Source organism: Oryctolagus cuniculus, chromosome 5 (genome assembly GCF_964237555.1).
Source record: "Oryctolagus cuniculus chromosome 5, mOryCun1.1, whole genome shotgun sequence".
Classification (NCBI taxonomy): domain Eukaryota; kingdom Metazoa; phylum Chordata; class Mammalia; order Lagomorpha; family Leporidae; genus Oryctolagus; species Oryctolagus cuniculus.
The window spans coordinates 20,449,423-20,470,769 of NC_091436.1; the positions used below are offsets into that span (position 1 = coordinate 20,449,423).

General features: G+C 41.0%; 1 protein-coding gene across 3 annotated transcripts in view; it reads right to left on the reverse strand.

Annotated features, from left to right (window-relative positions):
- Window positions 1-21,347, reverse strand: part of SAMD5 (sterile alpha motif domain containing 5) — a 477,984-nt gene that overhangs the window by 417,712 nt on the left and 38,925 nt on the right. The window contains exons 2-3 of one of the 3 annotated variants that reach the window (XM_070073467.1): window positions 5,576-5,637; window positions 172-5,170 (exon numbers count right to left, since the gene is read on the reverse strand). The exons of 1 other annotated variant lie outside the window; for it this stretch is intronic. In XM_070073467.1, the coding sequence (XP_069929568.1) occupies window positions 5,602-5,637 (36 nt within the window). In that variant the 3' untranslated portion in view covers window positions 172-5,170; window positions 5,576-5,601. Of the gene's footprint in view, window positions 1-171; window positions 5,171-5,575; window positions 5,638-21,347 lie in introns of those variants that run through there. One more of the 3 variants, XM_070073465.1, reaches the window with a different exon arrangement.

Below are 21,347 nucleotides of genomic sequence, written 5' to 3' on the forward strand. Positions count from 1 at the left end.
TACAATGTGAGGAGAGCTGAATTCTCCTCTTAGTCCTGTTAGATCTCTGATTTCCCAAGCTGACCATAATGCTATAGTACCATAAACATTTATATCTTATCTATTTAAGCAACGCACAAACTCTGTAACAGTCATCAAAAGACAAAGACTACAAAAGAGGCCAAGACAGAATGGTTGGGAAATCCGTCACGTTTATTGAAGAGCAGACATGTTTGCAAACCTCATTGCTGCAACAGCATACATTACTTGGCTCATAAAGGTGTTCCAACTAGGTTTTCTTGGTGCTTTTTCACATAGTCCCTTAAAAAAAAAATAACTGGAAGGGAATAAAGTGTCAATTGCAATTACAACTACAAAACCAAACTTCAGGGTTCGTTAGAATCAATCTCTGCTGGGTTACTTGGACATACACACGTTGATTTTCAGGTGCAGCCTTCGGTACAAACAGAACCTTTCAATGAATAATGGCTTTGGTAACCCAAAGAGCATCTCAGAACACTGTCAAGTTCGGAGAACAGAGCAACAAATGCAATGAACAGTATTTCTCCCATTTGTCCCACTTAATACACCACTTTGCCCCAAGGTATTCAACACAGCATTACATTTTTTAAATAATAAGGGAAATTCATCTAATAAGAGCATAATACAGAATAGATCTATAAAAGACAGGTTCCATCTTAAACAATGTTTAAAAGTTGATTTATTTCCTTTTGGTTCATTGAAAGATTTTTTGCAGAATTGTCAAAAAAAAATACTGCCCACATCTTAATATTAAATTTAACTTCTTATATCTCTCTACAAAGGTGATCTCTTAACAACAATAAAAAGTAAAACTTAATTTCTAAAGATTTAAATAATTTCAAAGAAATATCTATGTTGATAAGTTATATTATTTTTTAATCTAATATTTTTCCCTTTCAGCCTTTTACAGAAATATCTAAAACACTGACTATTGATCATGAATTACAAAATTATTACATATTAATACAAAGCTGAAGAGTTTTTAAATAAAAAATTTGGCTACTATAAAATATCTAACATAGGAATACATAGTTAATGACTTCTGAGGCAGCTAGTAAAATTAGAAACTTCTATAAAAGAAAGCTTGATTTGCTTTGCTCTGCACAATTTATTTTGGTTAATAAAGCAGCTGTTTGTGAACCTAGATGGATTTATTCTGAACATAAGCTGTCAGCTGATCTAAGACATTCCTTATACTTGGCTCTTGGTCAGCACTGAAGAATTGGCAATTTAGGGTCAGACTGTCACTCATTTCTCTTCTATGTCCCTCAATACAATGTTCTACTCTTTATCTACCACTGACTTTGGAATTTGGAAATCTTTCACCTGCCTGAACACGGTATTTTGATATCTAATTCAATATGTGAAAAATGTTACAAATCAAACATCTGGCCAAGGATTTTATTTTCTCTAACCTGTCTTGGTGCTGGGTTTGATCACAATACTTAGGCCCCTAAAAGAGAAAAGTCCAGACATGCACATCTCAATTTTCAGGCAGGTGCCTCTTGGTTTCTCTTCACACAGAACAGCTTGCTGATCCACCGTCATCTGCTCTTTCTCGTGGCTGGATCCATCCCAGAAGCAACTACCAGGGGAGTGCCCACTGGCACTTCTACTTTGAAAGTCAGTCGTAAAATCACAGGAAAATGCATGTGGGTCACTCACTCACTCGCATCCCAAATTTATAAAGAGAGGCAAGGTAGCAGAATTCTTCATATTTCCCACGGTGACTATTTCCCAAGATCTGAAAAGGGGAGGCCTCTATGAATTTGCTCATTATTTTTTAAAAGTCACATTCTTTTCACTCAATCAATAAACATTGGCTGAACTCCTCCTACTCCAAGTAGCCCTTTTTAAAACCTTCCTCAATAAAAGTGGTGGTCCCTCTGTATGGCTGTGAGGCAACAACAGCTTGGGTTTGCTAGTCAGCTTGAAATAAGGAAGCCAACTAAAAGTAAGGGAGACAGGCAGTCAGCATCCACCATGTGCCAGCCTTGGCCCAAGAACTCTGTGTGCTCAAGTGTTGAACTCTTAAGTCCCTTAAGAACTACAGCAGTGGCTGGCACCGTGGCTCACTAGGCTAATCCTCCACCTGCGGCGCCAGCACGCCGGGTTCTAGTTGGGGTGCCAGATTCTGTCCTGGTAGGCCTCTCAGTCCAGCTCTCTGCTGTGGCCCAGGAGTGCAGTGGAGGATGGCCCAAGTGCTTGGGCCCTGCACCCACATGGGAGACCAGGAGGAAGCAACTAGCTCCTGGCTTCAGATCAGCGTGGTGCGCCATTGTGGGGTGAACCAACGGAAGGAAGCCCTTTCTCTCTCTCTCTCTCACTGTCTAATTCTGCCTCTCCAAAAAAAAAAAAAAAAAGAACTATAGGAGGTACTGTGCATACTTTCCCATTCTTAGAACAAGAGAAAAAGCAGCTTTGGTAAATTCCATAATTGTTACAGATTATTCCACAAACTACACCACGGCTTCTGTTCTCAACTGATATACCACAGGAGAACAAAGCAATGAGGGTAACCTAGAACTTGATCTGGGATCCCAAGAAGCCCAAAGAGAAAATTCAATGCTTGTTGTTGTTTCTTCACACCAAGATGTTGAAAACTTCTCTGAACTTAGAAAATGCTTAAGTCTTTTGTTGCTGTAAATTCAGGTTTTCCCAAGATCTTTGGTTCAGTTCCCACTCTGGTAAGGAAGGAGCACTTAAAATCATGCTTTTCCCGTGCCAAGAGATAGGTTATGGGAATGAACTCTTTCTTTATCCCCCAAATTCTGTGTTAACATGAACTGAAGAAAATGTTGCTGTGATCTTCCAAATTTCTCAATGTTAGGAAGTAAAAGTCTAATTAATCCCTCTTGATGTTCTAGAAAACACAAATCAAGATGATCCTCTAGTTTTGATAACATGCTAGTCCTTTAGTCAACTGCCTCTTCTTTTACATTCAAAGATTAAGGATATCACTAGTGTTCAGATAAGACGAAAAAAGTGAAAAATTACTCTTTTTTCAGAATAATTATCTCTAGATACTCAAAGTATAATTCCTTTCCCTTATATTCTGTCTCATATTTTATTGTGGTTTGATGCAATTAACAAGCTTCCTTCTATACTTCTTTGCCTATTTAAGCATTCTTCCTCTAGTTTTCAAAAAGAAGCCTTTACAATCCGTTGGCTACTCCATGTTTTAATTTGTGACTCTTAGCTCAGTTAGAGCACCGTTATTTCCAATTTCCAACAGCAGGTAAAAAGAAAAGATTTAAATTTGGCAAAATAATCTAAGTTAGATGTAAATTTTACAGAAAATAAAACCTGAAATGACAAGAGTCCCTATTTTGGTTGTAATAGATTACATCATAATGACCACAGTGAAAATAATAGATTTTCCAGAAATTGAGTCTTCTCTAGCAACAGTTCAACAAATGCATGCAAAGGTACATCTGTGAAATAAATCTGCCATAGATGCTGCAGCTGGAAATGAGGTCTTGAACAGGAAGCCATTTATTATCACAATAAATTATATCAGTAATCTATACAGACTCCCCTATCCCTTAAAAAAAATCCTAGCTTGGAAATTTTAAAGACTCTACTTCACTTGAAAAAAATGACAAAAGGTTAATTGGAGTATAATCCTTGTGAAATTGCAAGCAATGTACAAGTAGAAAGAACTTTTGTATGCTTTTAGAACTTCATTTCCTTGCATAATTTGTAAGAGTTAGACTGATTTCACTCAGCTCCTCAATTAATCTTTAAAAGTATTCACTCTTAAATTAGTATTGTGTTAACATTGCTGTGGGAGACTTCATGCCCTTATTCAATGCCTTTCTATTCCCAGGGACCAATATGCAGCAGGACAAAAGGAATGCAAATTCTCTTCCTTTGAGTTTCTTATTTTTGTTTGCATGATGCTAATGTTAACTTCCATCTCTTACATACTTCTAGGAGTAGAGGGAAGATTCTGAAATACAACAGGGCTCATGAGCTCAGCTGCCAGCTCCAGGAACTTGTTGCTTAATCAACTGCTCTTCCCTGGCCTCCATTCAACTAAGTTTTGGGTCCCATCAACATAGTTGCCTTTTTCTAGGCAGAAAATAAAACTACAGACACCCAAAGACAAGGACAATAAGATTCAGAAACACTCCAGATTCTCCTTAATTTCTCTCCCTCAGCAATCTACTCTCTCTTTTTGGCTGCAGGAAGACGAAGCTGCCCATGTCCACCGTGTGGTCCACCTCCCCTCCCACATTGACCTGGCATCAGAAGCCAGGTGAGAGAGATGGGGTGGGCTAAGGCACGGAGGCAGCTCAGGAGAGGCCCCGGCCTTGGCAGTCTCCAGAGAGGGAGGAAAAGACCTAAAGGATAACATGGGTCACTCTACCAAAATATACATCATCAGAGCAAGACGCTCCTAACCCTCAATCCCAGGCAGACAACATTTAAAAAGAAAAACCCGGAAGAAGTTTTCTTCCTTTGCCAATGTTCTTAATTCATTAATTTTATGATTGATCCAAATGTGAAATAACTATGTAAAGCACCTTAACGGAAGAATTCCCTCACCAAACTATACTATATAGAGTTATCTAAAGTATCTCAACTTAGAAAATATGTTTCCATATAAAATGAAATAACAGTGCATTAAAATATAGACTTAAAGCTACCGTCTTCCAGTTAAAAGCTAGTCTGGAAATGATATAATTACTAGTTAATGCCGGGAACCTACTTTTTTGTATAATACTTAAAATTAGCATTTACCTAAATGCCTTAGCCAACCTCATCTATTTTCATCACAAATTCATAGAATGAAGGGAGGGATCCAAGGGATGTATAAGATTATCGCACAATGGTGTATCTTCTTTAAAATGAACTCAGCACTTCTTTATGTGCGACACTTGGCTGCCTTATTTCTAGCTACTGTAAGTCAGTTACCCAGTTTCCTAAGTTGATTATTCCAGAATTTTTCCAAGCCAAAAGTTAAGCTGATGAGTATTTCCAGGGTCACCATCCATTTCCCTTTTGAAAGAAGGTTCTAAATGTGCCCTTTTCCAGTCTTCAGGCACCTCATCAGTCCTCCACGAGTGCTCAAAAATGATAGCTAGCGGTTCTGTGATGACTTCGGCCAATTCATTAAGTACTCTAGGATGCCGGCCATTGGGACCTGTGGATTTGAACATAGCTGGGTTATTCAAGGCCTCCTTTACCCATTCTTCCCCTAGACTTCATGGTGTCCTGCTCCTATGTTTTTCTGTCGCACTTGTCCCTTTCTGGCTACCATGCGGACTTGTGCAAAAACAGCTTTCAGAGTCTCTGCTTCTGACATATCAAGTTTCTCTTTCAAGCTAATAAATGAAGAATGTATTTTATTCTTCTCAAGTCAATTCTTCATTTTAAAAGATAGCTTTTTTCCATTTATGTTCCCTGTAAGGAAATCTTTCAAACAACTTAATGAAAGTACACCTTGTAATAGTCTGCATTCCTAAATCACATTACTCAATACTACACTTCAGCAGTCTCAGTAACAAAGCATCAGTCAACACATCGAGATGTTGTAAAGGCTGCGTACCTCATGCTCAAAGGGTGCAGAGCGATTCAACTTGTATCTGCAAGTGCTAATTCCAAATGCATCTTCCAAAATAAAAAAGATTGACAATCATCTTTAATCATTAGCATTTGCATGCATCAACAGTTAACTTTCTCACACAGGCATGTAAACAACATCTTCATAATGAGCAGGAAAGAGATAAATAAGGGTTTTTACAAAGCAGTGACCTAGCACAACTCATTTGTTGTGTGGTCATCAGCATCAGGGTTCTTGGACTTATAGTACACTAATTATCGCCAACCTCTGAGAGGTGTTGACAGGTTTAACCCCTTCGCTGTGACAATGATCCCTCTGCAATTGAAAGACAGCAACAGATTACAGATTACACCCATCTGTCACGGCTCTGCTGTGTGCTGAGATCCCCTGACAGATGCAGGATGACAAAGGAGAGGAAGCAAAGGAGAGTGCGAAGGAAGAATCCCTGCGTCTTCCCCGAACTTTCACGCTACTTGGAATCCATTCAGAAAGCTCAGCCAACTGTTCCTCTTACTTTGTTTTTCTAGTCTTTATCTCTTCAATCTTAGCCCCAGATCTATCCCTTGAAGCTTTCTAAGTGCCACAAAGAAAAAAAAATTTCATATTGCAGCCAACATTAAGTTCTTTTAGAAAACAATTCTGCATATTTCTCTAAGGTACAACAACCGGTTTTAGTACGTGCCATTTCCACCCTTGCTCCAAAAGCCACCTGCTGATGGCAATATGTTAACTAAGATGTTATTATTAATTAGTTTGGGTGACAGCATCAGGCAGTCACATCTAAATGGATAGCAAGTATTACTATTCTTGCTCAGGAAGTCTTTCTCTCCACAGAAGCAAGCTATTTTCTGGTCTCTCTTTTTAAACTTTTTGCTATAATGCTCTTATTAATAATCAATATATTTAAATAATCACTCCTAATAAACCCATATCTGAACCAATGCCTCTATTAAAATCACCTCCTGTCATGTATGAACTGTAAAAAAGTAATGTTCAATGAATTTTTTTTTTTGACAGGCAGAGTGGACAGTGAGAGAGAGAGACAGAGAGAAAGGTCTTCTTTTTCTGTTGGTTCACCCCACAATGGCCGCTGCAGCCAGCATGCTGCAGCCAGCACACCGCGCTGATCTGAAGCCAGGAGCCAGGTGCTTCTCCTGGTCTCCCATGAGGGTGCAGGGCCCAAGCACTTGGGCCATCCTCCACTGCACTCCTGGGCCACAGCAGAGAGCTGGACTGAAAGAGGGGCAACCAGGACCGGACTGGCGCCCCAACTGGGACTAGAACCTGGTGTGCAGGCGCCACAGGCGGAGGATTAGCCTATTGAGCCATGGCCCCAGCCCGCTCAATGAATCTTGATGAATCAATTTAATTTTGGTTGGGGGGAGGAGGGTTGTGTGTGAGAGGAAGTTCTCTGTAAGTCACCTGAAAACAAAGAGGGCAAAACGTTTGGGTTTTTAATGCTCTAAAATTATATTTCCTATAGTAGGCAAGATTACTAGCTATTTGCAGGAGGAAGAGCCTTGTATCCCAGCTTTAGGGTCACTAGGACACCGGAAGACTAAGGCAAGGAAAGGAAGGAGCCACAGGAGAGGCAGCTGCATCTCCAGGACATTCTCATTACAAGAAAGATTCTCCAGCTTGCCCTGCACCATGCAAGAGCTCTGCTTGAAGTCAGGAAGAGCCTCACCCACTGGCCAAGGTCACTGCACGCTAGGAACACATACAAACAAAGATGCCCTAAAACAGGTCATCGTCTAACGTCTACTGTGATAGCCCTCGCCATACCACACTCCTCTGAAGGCGTGCACCATGAAGTCAATTCACAAATCTAGCGTCTAGCCAACAGCTCCTGTAACCTCTCCTGCCTGTGGCTCCACAAAAACAAATCCCACCCCCCGAAACAAGCTCAGCTTTGCAGTTTGCTATCTTTCATGCTTTAAGGGAGAGGCTGGGAGGCAGACAAGCAAGATTTCCACAGCAGGGTCACAGAGAGTTTCAAGATGCGAGCGCAGCACAGGGCACAGGAACTAAGTGAGCACATGTTGCTTCGGGATCACTGGGCATGCTCTCATCTCCCTGTTCCCAACACTCCTTCGTGCTCAGTGGGTGATCTGCATTGTGACACCCAGAGCCTTGTCCTGATAGAGCCCACTCTTCAAGTGCAATAGAAATGAACAGGTTTTGAACATTCTGACAAGCTGCAAGAGGATAACTGCTGAACACAACCTGTATAGACAACAAACACTGCACAGAGCGGCTCCTCCACCACACATCTTTCATATCTCATTTCCCCACTAAATCATCTGGCCTCCTCCCACCACAGAAAAGAGCTTTCCTCACTGCACCCAGACAAATAACAGCCTGCTCACGTGTGGTCACGGTCTCCTTCCTCAGTTCTAGTACTCGGCTGACTTAATAATCAGGAAAGCAATTGCCTCAGATCTGGTCGTTTCTGAAAACATCATGAAAGCCAACGTCAAGAAGAATAAATGCCAAGTTATCTTTTTGGTTCTTTTTTTAATAGAAAACATTTATTTAATAAATATAAATTTTGAAAGTACAACTTCTGGATTATAGCAATTCTTCCCCCAGAACCACCCTCCCACCCTCAAATCATCCCATCTACTACCCCCTTTCCCATCCCATTCTTCATTAAGATTCATTTTTAATTATCTTTACATACAGAAGATCAACTCTACACTAAGTAAAGATTTCAACAGTTTGTACCCACACAGACACACAAAGTATAAAGTACTGTATGAAGACTAGTTTTACTGTTAATTCTCATACTACAACTCATTAAAGACAGAGGTCCTACATGGGGAGCAAGTGCACAGTGACTCCTGTTGTTGATTTAACAATTGACACTCTTATTTATGACGTCAGTAATCACCCAAGACTCTTGTCATGAGCTGACAAGGCTATGGAAGCCTCTTGAGACCACAAACTCTGACCTTATTTAGATAAAGCCATAGTCAAAGTGGAAGTTCCCTCCTTCCTTCAGAGAAAGGTACCTCCTTTTTTGATGGCCCCTCTTTCCACTGGGATCTTACTCACAGAGATCGTTCATTTAGGTCATTTTTTACCACACTATCTTAGCTTTCTATGCCTGAGATACTCTCATGGGCTTTTTAACCAGATCTGAATGCCTTAAGGGCTGATTCTGAGGCCAGAGTGCAGTTTAGGGCATTTGTCATTCTATGAGTCTGCTGTGTATCCTGCTTCCCATGTTGGGTCATTCTCTCCCTTTTAATTCTATCAATTATTATTAGTAGACACTGGTCTGATTTATGTGATCCCTTTGACTCTTAATTTTATCTTTATGATCAGTTATGAACTTAAACTGATCATTTTAACTAGTAAGATAGCATTGGTACCTGCCAACTAAATGGGATTTGGAGTCCCATGGCAAGTTTTGAGAGTTACCCTTAGGGGTAAGACCAAAGGAGCATGTGCTGAACTGTATATCTCCTCCTTCTCTTATTTTTAACAAGGACCAATTTTCAATTAGATTTAAACACCTAAGAATAATTCTGTGTTAAGTAAAGGGTCAACCAATGTTATGAAGTAGAAAAATAAAATACTGAAAAGAATAAAATAGTAAGCTGTTCCTCAACAGTCAGGACAAGGGCTGATCAAGTCATAGCTTCTCATAGTGTCAGTTTCACTTCTATAGCTTTACTTTTACATGCTCAGTTGGTTGTCACTGATCAGGGAGAACATGATATTTGTCCCTCTGGGACTGGCTTATTTCACACAGCATGATGTTTTCTAGATTCCTGCATTTTGTTGCAAATGAACGGATTTCATTTTTTACCATTGTATAGTATTCCATAGAGTACATATCCCATAATTTTTTTTATCCAGTCTTCTGTTGATGGGCATTTGGGTTGATTCCAGGTCTTAGCTATTGTGAATTGAGCTGCAATAAACATTAATGTGCAGACAGCTTTTTTGTTTGCCAATTTCATTTCCTTTGGGTAAATTCCAAGGATGGGATGGCTGGGTTGTATGGTAGGGTTATATTCAGGCTTCTGAGGTATCTCCAGACTGTCTTCTATAGTTTCTTAACCAGTTTGTATTCCCACCAAAAGTGGATTAGTGAACCTTTTCCCCAAATCCTCGCCAGCATCTGTTGTTTGTTGATTTCTCTATGTAAGCCATTCTAACTGGGGTGAGATGAAACCTCGTGTGGTTTTGATTTGCATTTCCCTGATGGCTAGTGATCCTGAACATTTTTTTCATGTGTCTGTTGGTCATTTGGATTTCCTCTTCTGAAAAATGTCTATTGAGGTCCTTGGCCCATCTCTTCAGTGGGTTGTTTGTTTTGTTGTTGTGGAGTTTCTTTATCTTTTTGTAGATTCTGGTTATTAATCCTTTATCAGTTGCATAATTTGCAAATATTTTCTCCCATTCTGTCAGTTGCCTCTTCACTTTCCTATTTCTTTTGCATTACAGAAACTTCTCAATTTGATGTAATCCCAAATGTTAATTTTGGCTTTGACTACCTGTGCCTCTGTGGTCTTTTCAAAGAAATCTTTGCCTGTGCCAATATCTTGCAGGGTTTCTCTGATATTCTCTAATAATTTGATGGTGTTGGGTCGTAGGTTTATATCTTTAATCCATGTTGAATAGATTTTTGTGAAAGGTGTAAGGTAGGGGTCTTGTTTCATGTTTCTGCATGTGGAAATCCAGTTTTCCCAGCACCATTTGTTGAATAGACTGTCCTTGCTCCAGGAATTGGTTTTAGGTCTTTGATCAAATATGTTGGCTGCAGATATTTGGATTGATTTCTGGTGTTTCTATTCTGTTCCATTGGTCCAACCATCTGGTTCTGTACCAGTACCATGCTGTTTTGATTACAACTGCCCTGTAGTATGTCTTGAAATCTGGTATTTTCGTGCCTCTGGCTCTGTTTTTGTTGTATAAGATTGCTTTAGCTATTTGAGTTCTCCTGTGCCTCCATATAAATTTCAGCATCATTTTTTCCAGATCTGAGAAGAATGTCTTTTGTATTTTGAAAGATATCTCATTGAATCTATAAATTTCTTTTGAAGAATGGACACTTTGATGATATTGATTCTTCCAATCCATGAGCATGGAAGATTTTTCCATTTTTGGTATCTTCTTCTATTTGTTTCTTTAAAGTTTTATAATTCTCATCATAGAGATCTTTGACATTCTTGGTTATTTGGTTCTTAATATTTCCTAATTTTTGGTATAATTAAAGACATGATTTCCATTAAAAAAAAGAAAAAAATGAGTACCAAGAGTTTGTTGTGTACCACACTCATCTTTCTATTCCTAGGAAGCTAATCCTACATGGGTTAGACAGCAGTTGTTTGAGTCTTCCCACTACTAGGTGTGGTGACCACTGTCAATCAGAGAATTCTCACATCAGGGCCACCCAAACCTATTTATTGGACTGAACTGTGACTTTTTTTTAATTTATTATATTCACTTGAAAGACAGAGTTACAGGGAGAGGTAGTCAGAGAGAGAGATAGAAGTCTTCCATCTGCAGGTTCACACCCCCCCACCCCAATGACTGCAATGGCCAGAGCTGAGCTGACCCGTGGCAAGGAGTCAGGAGCTTCTTTTGGGTCTCCCACATGGGTGCAGGGGCCCAAGGACTTGGGCCATCTTCTACTGCTTTCACAGGCCATAGCAGAGAGCTGGATCTGAAGTGGAACAGCCAGGAATCGGACTGGTGCCCATATGGGATGCTGGCCCTGCAGGCCGGGGCTTTAACCCTCTGTGCCACAGTGCCGGCCCCTGAACTGTGACTTTCTCAGTTTCATTTATTCTAGGCTTTCATGGGGTTGAGGGATTTGGCATTCAAAGATATCTGGTGATTCTCCCAAACTGGAATGTCTAGAATTTGCATCTGGGAAAGTGGAAGGTACAGAAAAGATTACTCAGTGAATAAAGACACTGTTGTCCTGTGGTTAAAAATGAAGATTTATGAGATTAAAATGTTTTGCTCAGTTGATTACTCTGTTTAACTGATTTTAAGCCTGTTACTCTTTTTAGCTTGTGAGTTTTTCCTTAATTAAAGGTAATCAGTGATAAATAGAGTGACATATAGGCTAAACCATTACAAGTTATTTCTCTATTGTGATCTTATTCTAAAGAACATGGCTCAATTGCTCTTGTAGAGCCCATGGATATAAACTCTCCATATTTGGTTGTACAAATTAAAAAAATACACCTTGTAACCACACATGAATAGTCTGTGCCATGTTCATGCCATTTGAGGGATTACTGTATCACAGGGAAAAAAAAAAAAAAAAAAAAAAAAAAAAACAGGATCATGGTGATGGTACAAATGTTGCTACGAATGTTACCTTCTCTATTCCTGGGTGACATAAGGATCCTGAAGCTGTATCTTTGGGTAGTTGGTAACAAAACACAAGGTTTCCTTTGATCTCAAGCCAAGTTTGCCAAAATTTACCTGTGGTCAACGGCTATTATTTCCGGATCAATGAAGGTGGGGATTTGCCTAGAGAGAGGCAAGTCCAGCACAGCCTCATTTTTCACCATAAACTTCTCCAAAGGCCAAAATCACATTTTACATTTCACTCTATCTCTTACAGGCAATTATATTTAACATCAGTTGCTGCTATTGTGTATTGCTATTTTCACATACAATTTCTCACTACACTGCTTCCCTTAGAAATTTTTCTTAAAGAAAAGCCTGGGCCAGGCTTCTAAAGCCAGGAGCTTCATCAGGGTCATCCACATAGGTAGCAGGGGCCCTAGCACTCAGGCCATCCTTCGCCTCTTTCCCAGACACATTAGCAGGGAGCTGGATCAGAAGTGGAGCAGCTGGGACTTCAACCAGTTCCCATATGGAATGTCAGCACTACAGGTGGTAGCTTAACCTGATACACCACAACACCAGCCCCTTTCCTGGAAGATTTTAGTCTAAAAAGCCAAATGGAAGTATATGTTCCTTCACCTATGCAATAGAGAAAAACTGTTGCTATAGCAAAGCCACTCAGGGTCCCCTGTCAGGCTTCTATACCAAGAAAGGCCCAGGCTGGTGCCCAGGTTCCAATAGGCTGGAGACCACAATGTGATACTATACAAATCGCGGGCACTTAATTGAATTGCCTTGAGCAATTCAAAAGTCTTTGATGCATTTCTGCTTCAAGACCCTAAAACTTCAAAAGCACCTGGCATTTTTCAAAAATTTTTTTTTCAGGTTTTTAGCTCCATTCCAGGGCATGATGCAGCTGATATGGGACCATCAGGAAGATAGGATCAGGCTCATGAGCTGGAGGCCACCCACCCCACACCCCCTACATGATCTCACCTGTATCTACCCACCTGTCAATCAGAGTTTGTAACCACCCCCTTTGGGAAGTGGATAAGAGGCTGGAGTGTGGTGAGCCACCCCGATTTGCCTCACCATTGGCCACAGCCACTCTCCTGCCTGCATGCCCTCTCTCGTTTGCAGCCTCTGGCCTACTCCTTAGAAAAGGCTGGTATGGAACTCCCCATTTACCCTTCTTAAGCCCCTCTCCCTTAATAAAACCCTCACATTCCTGCGTATTTCTCACACTTCCCAAATAAATCCTGATCTACCATGTTGCCTGTCTCATTTGTGCCTGAGCTTAGAATTCTTCTCTAAGCTAAAGGCAAAAATCTGAAATATTGAAGTTTGGTTTATATTCTCCAATACCCCAATCACCAGCCACCCTGAAATGGCCCAAACCCTATGGCAAAAGCATCACCTGCACAGACAAGCCAAGTGGAGTCTAAATGTCACCTTTAACTTGACTTGAACATTAAGATCTTCACCCCAGGAGGAGCCTGGGTCTCACTGGCCTGACAGTCATGTATGTAAGAGCATGTTTCCAGGTTGGCTGCACCTGTTTGAGCTCATGTCTGCCCCTACAAGTAAGGACAAAACATCCCCTTCTGAGTGTTTTCCCGCAACAAAAGTAAAAGGTACCTGGCTCTTCCTGGCTTGGGGCACCATGGCTTTCGAAATGATTCCTCTGTGATCTCTTCACTTGCTGCACATAAAAAGTGCTTTGTGTGACAACTATTTCCAGGAATGAATTTGATTTCCACTCACCAAGCAGTGCAGGCACTTTGGATAGTGTACACCCTGAAGTGCTCCTAGGGATTCTATAATCTAGAAAAACATTGAGCTTACTCCAGAATGTATTACATAACAATCTGCATATATTTTCTTCTTTTGACTTTACAAATACCCAAATATCATTCAATTATAAACTGGTCTGCTTAACTACCCAGTCTTCATTGGTGGTATGTTGCTGGTAGGTGCCGATTTAGTGTTATAGTTCCTGGGACAAATTAAGTGGATTATAATAAACTGCTTCTCACTGCAGCCTCTGCAGGCTCATGGGTTCCACTCTTCATCCAGGGCCCATCCGCAGCTTTTCAGCAATGCAAAATACACTGGAGAGGCTGGCTGGAAATTTTCTACCCACTTATTATTCAGAAAACTCTCAGGAACAAATGCAGAGGTTAAAAACAAAGGCATCTTTGTTTATGCTATCCTCAGGGCATTAACTGATTTTATAACTTTTCTAACTGAATGGCTATGCAAATTCCCAACTTTGTTAAAAGCCCTTTATATTTATCAGTGAGCATTAGGTCTAAGCTCCTCCCCACCCAGAAGGACCGCCCACAGGGCTGGAGTCTGCAAGTGTTCCAGGAGACACCCCAGCTGCAGAAGCCAGGACCCTCTCATTGCCTGGAATCGCAGCCTTGTCTTTATCTCCATCAGAAAGAAATGGTCAGGAATTTCACTGCTAGGAATTTTGTCTTCTACTTTCAATAATTTTATAATAACTCACAGCTGGTGACAAGAAGCCAGAGCTAGGTCAGCCCTCTTTGAAGAAGCTTCACAGATAAGGCAATCAAAGGGCAGCTGGGGCCGGAGGAAGCAGTTTAAGAACAAAAGGGGAGATTGGGAATATTTACAGATTGAGTGCAATGATTCCATGCAGACAGACTAAATGCAAAAAACGAAAGGGCTAATTAGGGACTGTAATTATGGCTGGGGTCAGGAGCTGATATCCAGGGAAAGGACAAGCCTTAAGAGGGAGAGGAACAATTCCTCATCCAAAACAGAGGGACAGGGGACCAGACACGCCGAGATGCCAGCACATTTGGCAGGGTTTGGAGTGGGGGAGTAGGAGGGAACGGGTGTGTGATGCAGCCCTCTTCTCAGGGGTGATGGAGCCAAGGCCAGCTGCAGGGCAGGCCGTAGGCCGGGCAAAGATAGAGTCGCAAGGAGAAGGCGAAAATCTATCATAGACACCAGGAGAACTGTGAAGAGAAAGGGGCTGCTGGATGCAGGAGGGAAGGTTTACATCCAACACGGGAATGACGGTACTATGGGCTTTTGGCATTTGCCTCCATGTATGCTTCAAGGTCTCCAAATAAGACCCAAAATGTGATCAAGCCCCAGGCCTATAAATGCACCACGCAAGTCCAGAACAGAAATAACCGTCAATGCTAGAGTGTGCTCAATAGCAGTGTCTTCAGCTCTTCAAAACACTCTGCGTGAGTCTCCACATGACTCGTGTCTGTCTCTAACAAAGCTCCTGGACTGCACCCACCCCCAGGATTCTCATTCTCCATTCATTCATTCATTCATTCTCTCTACCCTGCTCATCTGACTGACTCACAGTCAAATCACCCATCACACACAAATATATGCATATATATATTAGAATGTACTATATTAAGCAGAGAGTTTTTTTATTCATAAAGGTTTTTTTATTTGAAAGTCAGAGTTACACAGAGAGAGGAGAGGCAGAGAGAGAGAGAGAGGTCTTCCATCCACTGGTTCCCTCCCCAGTTGTCTGCGACAGCTGGAGCTGTGTCTATCCAAACCAGGAGCTGGAGCTTCTTCTGGGTCTCCCACACAGGTGTAGGGGCCCAAGGACTTGGGCCATCTTCCATTGCTTTCCCAGAATACAGCAGAGCTAGACTGGAAGTGGAGCAGCCAGGACTCGAACCAGTGCCCATATGGGATGCCAGCACTACAGGCGGCAGCTTTTCCCATGATGCCACAGAGCCGGCCCCCCATCATTAGATATCAATGGTCACTGAAGTCCCCATTAACATTAATCTACTAATTTTTATTTCAATCATCAGCATATAATCGCCATGAATAATGAGTGTACTTTTGATTACCTGCCTGCCCTGGCCACAACAGTGAACTACTGCGAATACGTACAGGGTGAACCTGCTCTGTGCTACATGCCAACATTTACAGCATCTCCTTTACGACTCACCACCAGCCAACAGGGCGACCATCCTGGACTCTACTTAATAAACCAAGACTTGGAAGCTCTGAGGCATAGGCAATCTGCTCCTCGTAGCAGAGTGGTTTTGCCCAACAGCACAGCCCAAGCTTGTGAGCACACCAAAGTGGTTTTTGATTGCGAGTCTGTAGCAGTTGAACCGTGTTCCCCCAAGTTCACATCCACCTAAGCCTCAGAGGGTGAACTTCTCTGGGAACAGGGTCCATGCTTCAAAGTCTCCAAATACTACCCTGTAATTAGTTAAGAATCTCAAGATGAAATCATCTTTGATTTAGATTGAGCCCTAAATCCTATCACTAGTGAATCCTCAGAAGAGAAGACACAAAAGCAGCCAAGTGCAGACAGAACAGAGCCACATCCAGGAATGCCAGCAGCCACCTGAAGTAGCAGAGGCAAGGCAAGATTCTGCCCTAAAGCCTGTGGAGGGAGGGTGGCCCAGCTGACACCAGACCTGCAGAGAGAATAGGTTTCCCTTGTTTGAAGCTACCCAGTTTATGGGGTTTTGTTACAGCAGCTGTAGAAAATTAACATAGAGCTATTTCACAGAAACACTTAATTTCTCAAATGCCCTTAGGAATATTTTCAACTGCTTCATTGTTTTTGGTGGTACAGGCAACTGTGACTTTACACAAAAGATATTTTATTTTTACTCAAAATAGGAAAAGTGCATAATGCTTATTTTGATATATTTAATGTGATTCATAATATATAATAAAAATACTACAATAAGTGATGCAAATAGTTCAAATCATGTAAGAAAATGATTTAAGAAAATACATTAAAAACTATACAGCACTATATTTATATGTGGGCTCCATGTATGCTAAAATGCAAACTAAGATTGAATTACTTGTTCCAGCACCAAAAATAAAAACAATCAACATATAGAAATATTGGCTCAACTAGTTGGACCCATGAAAAAACCTGACTGAGTTCCCAGCCCCCAACTTTGGTGCCCTACTCCCCAGCCATTGTAGGCATTTGGGGAGTGGACCTGCAGCAGATGGGAGTTTTCTCTCTACATCCCTCTCTCTGCATCTCAATTAAAAACAAAGAAACAAACAAAATCCCACTGGTTTGTCACTTACTGGAACATTTATGATTTGATTTAAGTTGCAAGACAAGAAAGTTTCAGTAGCAATTTCCAAGCATTTCTCTTCAAAGAATATATAGCTGTGCATATAAAAATTGAATATGATTGTCACTATTTTTTCTGTTTTGATATCAGCTTTTAAAGAATGAGTTTGACCGGTGATATAAACACATTTGAGTTCTATGAGGTTTTCATTCTGAATCGGGAAATATTTAAATAATTGTCACTGATATGCTAAAAGATACATAAGGAAGCATTCACTATTCCCAACCTGGAAAACCTCTGGACTCTTCTGACAGTTCAGAAACCTCCAGCTGGAAAACACTGGAACCTTCTACACTAGCACTGTGGTTCTGGGAGCCATCTGCATCCTTAGAAAACACTGAGGAGTCCAACAAACCCTGTTTATATAAGTTATAATATCAACATTTACTGTCTCTGAAGTTGTAACTTGTAAATATTTAAAATATTTATTTTAAAACATTAGTAAATGCTTTCCGTGCTGGCATAACATTTTATGAAGAATATGTCTCCTTCAAAATAAAAAAAGAGTGGAGTAGTTTTTTATTTTTTTCCCCTTTCTTTAAGTCTGGCCTAGTAGATAACTAGGTGCTCTTATCTCTTACCTTCAATCTGTGGCAATACTTTTTTTCAGAGTATATGAAGAAAATCTGGCCTATACAGCTGTGTCACTGGCTAAGGGAGGAGTATTTGAAAAGTCTTTGGATGGACGATTGGAGATACTCTTTGCTATCATGCCAAAATGACAGCAGGTAGTTTCCAAAGTTCACCTCATGTGAAATCTGAAACTGCATTAATGAACTATTTAGTCCATTAAAATCACTGGTCTATACTTTCAATGGATTTTTTTCTTATATACGATTTTTATAACTTCATGCATTGGTCATTTGGAAAATGTAGATTTCTGAGTTATATCGATCTTTCAAATGTTGATATATATCATTACCCAATGTCTGAAAGTCATATTTGTTAATATTATCACCCATATTAAAAAAAATCTTCAAATACTAGAAAACCATCAATTTACTGTGGCAGATATAAGTTCACTAAAATTCTAATTTTGACTTGCACAAATTCTATCACAAACAACAAATATTGTCAATTCTCTTTCTGGAGATGTTAGGTTCACTTTATTTTTTATTTATTTATTTTTAAAAATGGTAGAGACATTTCTTTTCTTTTTTTTGAATTTATTTATTTATTTATTTATTTGAAAGGCAGAGTTAAAGAGGCAGAGAGAAAGTGGTCTTCCATCCTCTGTTTTACTCCCTAGATGGCTGCAATGGCCAGAGCTGGGTCAATACAGAGCCAGGAGCCAAGAGCTTTTTCTGGGTCGCCCACACAGGTGCAGGGGCACAAGGACTTGGGCCATCTTCTACTGCTTTCCCAGGCCATAGCAGAGAGCTGGATTGGAAGAGGAGCAGCCAGGACTCCAGCCAGCGCCCAATGGGATGCCGGAACTACAAGTGGCGGCTTTTGCAGGGATGCCAGAGCACCAGCCCCTATTTATTTTTTAAAAATCTGCCAAATACTCATCTAAATAATCATGGTTTGTCTCTCAGTTGTTCTTTTTAGTGAAAATGGAGTAGCATGAACAAAGTGGCTAGTTTAGCTAGCAACTCCCAGCACCAACAATCAGCAATTCGACAAGCTGCCCACACACTCCCATTTGCAACAGGGGTGCTATATAAGTAGTTTCCATTCTGTCATAGAGAATTTTTAAAAATGTACTCAAAGGGCAAAATTTAACATATGTCTTAATTTCCACTGCTTTATCAGGGCTGGTTGAAAAAAATGGCTTTTCTTCCCTCATATTTGTACAGATGAAGACACCAACTAATTAGTACTTAACTAAACAGATTGATGCTAATATGATAGCATTTTAACCCAATATTGCTGAGGTCCTTCAGTGCAAACATCACAGGGCAAAAATACAAATAATGTCATAGTACTGTAAAATGATCACTATGTCACAGACCTCCTGGAAGAATCACGGGGCACCCAGGGGTCTATGGATCATGCTTTAAGAACTACTGTTTTATTTTACTTTTAGGGGCAAGAGACACAGTCGATGTCACAAAATCAGCATCCTTGAGTCTCAGACTAGTTCATCAGTCTGGAATATAATTCTGCCTATTCATATAAGAGATCCTTCCTAATAATCACTCCATACTTGCCCTCCAGGTCTCCCATCCGGCTCCATCCCAAGGAACTAGAAACTCTGAACCTTCTTGCCATGAGAGTGAAATGAGCCTGCTCTCTTACCCTGGGAGAGAGTTTGCAAAGATGGCTGGCCTGCTAGGAGACACAAGCTTCAGTAGGGGAGGCGGGGGGGGGGGGCTATTTTGCAAGCCAAGACAATCACTAAATTGTGAGCACAGCCAGCCCTCCTGCAGCAAAATCAGCCTCCATCCCCCAGCATCCAGTCTCAGCTCCCCACACACTAAGGCATGGCCTCCACTGGACCCTGACCTCAATTGCCAGATTGGAATGGGCACAGAAGCAAGACAACTTTCATAATCCACTTCAGCAATTCCTTACAAGGCTTATTTGCATTTTCAGAGGCAGCCAGGATGAAGGACTACCCAGAGAAGTCATGCTGTTTTCTATTCCTCTGTATCAGCTTTGATTTTGGCAAGGATACGCAGGGATGCGTTCAGATGTCTAACAAAACAACACACTCAGGTGGACCACCAGCTAACTGCATGAAGAAAACAACACGCACAAAGTCATCTGAGTAAGATGCTGACTTTGTGCAAGCGAACTTCGAGGGAATGTAAATGGGTTCCCTGAAGCAGCAAAACATGTAAATTGAACTGAGGCTGATTATCCATTGGAGACCTTGGCTAGACACACTTGCCACTGTGAATGACATTTCCTAGGACAAGGTGTGGAAGCAAAGGGCAGATTAAAGGGCCTCTTGGTTATGGTCTACGGTAGTCTTTTGCCATTGTGTCTAAGTGGGCACAGGATGGCTGTGAGTATGTGTGTCAAAGAGAGAGAGAAATCTGGGAGGCTGGGGGTAGAGAATGGAGAACACATGGTACTGGTTCATTTCCCAGGTAATACTCAGCAGCCACACATCCAGTCCTGCCAGGATTGACATGAAATCCCCAGGGTGGTGAGGAAAGCAGTACATGGATCTGCTCAGACTCTGGATTCAAACTCCAGTTCTAGATGAGCATTTGGCACAGTAGTTAAGATACCACTTGGGATGCCTACATCTACATCCTGTATCAGAATGACTGGGTCCTGGCTCCACTCCTAAATCCAGCTTCCTGATATCATGCAACCTGGGAGGCAACAGATGATGGCTTGAATATCTGCGTCCAAGCCATCCATCCATGTGGGAGAACTCGACTTACTTCCCAGTTCATGGCTTCAGCCTGGCCCGACCCAGCCCAGCCCTGGCTGTTGCAGGAGATTGGGAAGTGAACCAGTGGATGGAAGATCTTTCTCCATCTCTTTGTCTTTCTGTGGAAGGAAGGAATAAGGAGGGAAGAAAGGAAGGAAGAGAGGGAGGAAAGGAGGGAGGGAGGGAAGGAGGGAGGGAGGAAGGAAGGAAGAAAAATTGTTCTTAACATAAAAAGAAGAACAAGTCTTGTTTCTTCCTGGATGATTGGCCTTGTACAAGTTTAACATGAACACTCTCAGCTTCAGTTCTCTATCTGTAAAATGGGAACAAGAGTTAAGTAACACCTGATTCTCAGAGGGCTGTTATGAGGATTAAATGAGCTAATATCTGTAAGAGTCTTTAGTACACTCTCTGGCATGTATAAGCCTCCATAACTATCTGGATGTTTTCCAAGAACCCACTGTATCCAAAGACGTAGATGTATATATCTAATTCAATCACTGAGAGGTGTGATGTAAAGCCACCCCTAAGGAAGTACAGACAGGCACATCTTCAGAAGAAAAGCATAATGGATGTTCAGCATCAATATTAAGGTAGTCATCCACAAATGTTATTAGAATAAATCATGAATAATGTGTATGCTTTAAGCACTGTTTAGCCATTAACTTGGAAAAAAAGTCATTTAGCTTTGTGAAGCATGCCCTAAAGAACATAACTACTGTATTAGTTCTCAGCTTGTTCAGGTATAAAGGCCTCTTTAATTGTTTTAAAAACATAAACCTGCCATTCCCTAGGAATACGCATGTGTGCATGCACACAAACACACGTGCCCAAATGCACAAAGGTAATAACCTGACATATTTTACTTTCCTACTACTCTGAGAAAAATGTTTGCAAAATGATCAAGCATTTAAGAACACCTTGAAATATTTTTTTATAAAATATTCATGGAGAGATCCACTGATAACAAGAGGTA